This window comes from Parus major, chromosome 26, assembly GCF_001522545.3.
Source record: "Parus major isolate Abel chromosome 26, Parus_major1.1, whole genome shotgun sequence".
NCBI classification, from domain to species: Eukaryota; Metazoa; Chordata; class Aves; order Passeriformes; family Paridae; genus Parus; species Parus major.
Genome location: NC_031795.1, coordinates 4,825,915 through 4,828,963, shown reverse-complemented (window position 1 = coordinate 4,828,963; position 3,049 = coordinate 4,825,915). Strand labels below are relative to the sequence as shown.

At 63.7% G+C, this 3,049-nt stretch overlaps 1 protein-coding gene across 1 annotated transcript in view; it reads right to left on the bottom strand.

The window, feature by feature from the left end:
- The window catches only part of PIK3C2B (phosphatidylinositol-4-phosphate 3-kinase catalytic subunit type 2 beta), a 23,826-nt gene that overhangs the window by 15,158 nt on the left and 5,619 nt on the right, over positions 1-3,049 (bottom strand). Inside the window, exons 2-5 of the mRNA XM_033519851.1 lie at positions 2,006-2,929; positions 1,387-1,487; positions 985-1,139; positions 74-194 (exon numbers count right to left, since the gene is read on the bottom strand). Of these exons, the coding sequence (XP_033375742.1) occupies positions 74-194; positions 985-1,139; positions 1,387-1,487; positions 2,006-2,881 (1,253 nt within the window). The 5' untranslated portion in view covers positions 2,882-2,929. The remainder of the gene's footprint in view (positions 1-73; positions 195-984; positions 1,140-1,386; positions 1,488-2,005; positions 2,930-3,049) is intronic.

Below are 3,049 nucleotides of genomic sequence, written 5' to 3'. Positions count from 1 at the left end.
TTTTCCCCATTTTTTCCCCGTTTTCTCCCTGTTTTATCCCGTTTTTATCCCAGTTTTTCCCACGCCCCCTCACTTCTGCAGGAATTCCTCCAGGCCGCAGATTTTGAGCAGGAAATCCTCGACGTCCACGGCGTGCAGCTCGTCGTGGGTGTAGCACAGGGCCTGGTAAATCAGCAGGTCCACGGTGGAGGAGCCTGCGGGGACAGGAATCCTGAATTCCCGAATCCTCGGGAACGGCGGGAATGGCGGGAGCGGGTGGAAACGGTGGGGGTGGTGGGAATGGAGGGATTGGGGGAACAGCGGGAATGGCAGGAATGGAAGGAACAATGGGAATGCTGGGAATGGCAGGAATTGGTGGGAACAGTGGGAATGGCAGGAACAATGGGAATGCTGGGAATGGCGGGATTGGTGCGAACAGCGGGAATGGCAGGAATTGGCAGGAATGCTGGGAATAGCGGGATTTTGGTGGGAACAGCGGGAATGGCGGGAATATGGGGAATGGGAGGAATGGTGGGAGTGGTAGGAACGGTGGGAATACTGGGAATGCTGGGAATGCTGGGAACTGTGGGAATGCTGGGAACACCAGGAGCAGTGGGAATGCTGGGAACGGCAGGAATGGTAGGAACGACAGGAATGGTGGGATTGGTGGGAACAGCAGGAATGGTGGGAATGTAGGAATGGCGGCAATGCTGGGAACAGTGGGAATGGCGGGATTGGCAGGAATGGTGGGAACTGTGGAATTGGCGGGAAAAAGCAGGAATGGTGGGAATGGCAGGAATGATGGGAACGGCGGGATTGGTGGAATTGATGGGCATGGTGGGAATGGTGGGAACAGCAGGAATGGCGGGATTGGTGGGAACCAGTTGTGGGATTGGTGGGAACAGCGGGAACAACGGGAATGAAGGGAACAGTGGGAACGGCAGGAACAGCAGGACTGGCGGGAATGAGGGAATTCTGGCTGTTCCCGAGGCTGGCGGCCCTCACAGTCGCAGGTGAAGGTCAGCGGCTCCCTCAGGCTGTCGCACACCACCGTCACCTTCAGGCTGACGCCGGCGCCCGGCTGCTCCGCGCTCAGGTTCACCGCGTTCCACACCAGCCCCGTCCCGGAATAATCCTTGGTGCTGGAGCTGGAGCGCAGCCTGGGGGAGCAGGGACGGCTCAGGGATCCTGATGGATTTGGGGGAGTCCCCCCGGCCCAAAAATCACCTGGGTGGCCTTGAACCCCCTTTTGGTACCACAAGGGCTCAGCAACCTTGGGAACAGCCCCTGTTGGTGGCCCTGAAGCCACTTGGGGTGGCCCTGAATCCCCTCTTGGTGGCCCTGCAGCCCCTTTTGGTGGCCCTGCAGCCCGTTTGGGTTGTCCTGCGGGTGTTTTTGGGTACTCACACATCCAGCATGTGACAGAACGCCGCCACCTCCTCGTCCCGCTCCTCAGACACCTCGAAGAGCTCGTAGCCGTTGGCCAAGGAGTGCGGCCGGGGGGCCACCTGTGGGGCAGGGCACGGGCCTGTCACCTGGGGGCTGCCACCAGGGCCACACCCCTGTGGGGACCACCAGCCCCGCTGGAGCACCTGTGCCACGCCAGGGCCATGGCGGTGGGGACAGAGGTGGCCCTGCAGCCCTGTGGGGGCCAGCACAGGGGGATTTGCTTTGCCCACGGCTGGGAGACCCTCGGAGCCCCCCAAAAGCGGCGGTTCCCAGGGATATCCCACAGGGAAGAGCAGCAGGATGGGCAGGGACTGTCCCCAGGGGTGAGGGGACACTGCCCACTGCTGTCCCTGCCAGGACAGGTGGCACCGCCGTGCCGGGAGGAGCAAAGGCGCCTCTGCCCCAGCAATTAACTGGGGCAACTCAGCGGGAAGCAACTCTGGGAATCTCTGGGAGCTGGGAATGCCGCGGCCGCTCCATTTGAATTTTCCTAATGAGGTTGTGGCGCTCAGAGAGCTCTGAATTCCCAGCTCCATCCCCGCTCCAACTCCAATTCCAGCAGCGGGAAGCCTCTCACCGGCTCCACGGAGATCCTGCGGTTCCTGTTGGGCGCCAGGTTCTTCCTGTTGCCCACGCGGGGTCCGTAGGTGCGCGGGGGCACCTGGGGGGGCATGGTCTTGCTCCGTGCCACCGGCTTCCCGCTGGATTCCTTCTCCAGGATGCTCCTGCCTTCCTTCCAGCCCCGGGAAGCTTCCCTCAGCACCTCAGACTCGTAGGTGGACTTGAGGTTGAGGCAGGTGATGGCGTCCACGCCGTAGGGATCCTCCTGGGAGATGCGGCGCCCCAAAAGCTTGTCCTGAGCCACCGAGAACATGTTGATGTCCCTGGGCTGGCCCTGGCCCTTGGGGGACAGTGGGGACGCCTTCCCCGAGCGCTGGCCGCCCTCGGGACAGCCCCACAGCGGGTGCCGCGGCGGCAGCGGCGGCGGAGAGAGCTTTTTGGGGGAACCGCCACCGTTGTGGGGCTCGGAGCCGTTGAGGGGCTCCCCAAGGAAATCCCGCTGTGAGCCCTCAAAGATGAACAGGTAATCCCCGCTCAGGGGGCCCTTCCGCCACGGCTGCGGCTCCGGCCGGGCCGGGCCGGGCCCGGGTGGCGCTTGGGGACCCTCGGGGACAGCGGGGACATTGTAGCTGAGTGTGGGGTCGGAGCCCGAGAGCCCCCGCGCCGCTTTGATGCCGGCGCAGCCGTTCCTGTCCACGGGGTCATCCCAGGAGATGAGGGAACGCTCCCGGAGCTGCTCCTTCCTGGCCCGGCTCTCCTCCTTGTCCTGGCGGAGCCGGGATAAGGCGTCGTATTCCATCTGCAGCGCCTCGGCCAGCGCCAGCTCCTTGCGGCTCAGCCCCACCGACTCCAGCGCCGGCCACTGCTCGCCGGGGCCGCGTGGGCCCGACATCCTGCCGGGATCGGGGTCAGGAGAACGGCATCCTGCTGCTCTGGCCTCCTGGGAACAGGAAAGGCAGGGGGTTAACGGGTGGGCACCCGCGGATGGCTGGGAATGGGGGGAGAGAGGGATTGATGGATGGGTGCCAATGGAATCTGGGAATGGGGGAAGAGAGGGATT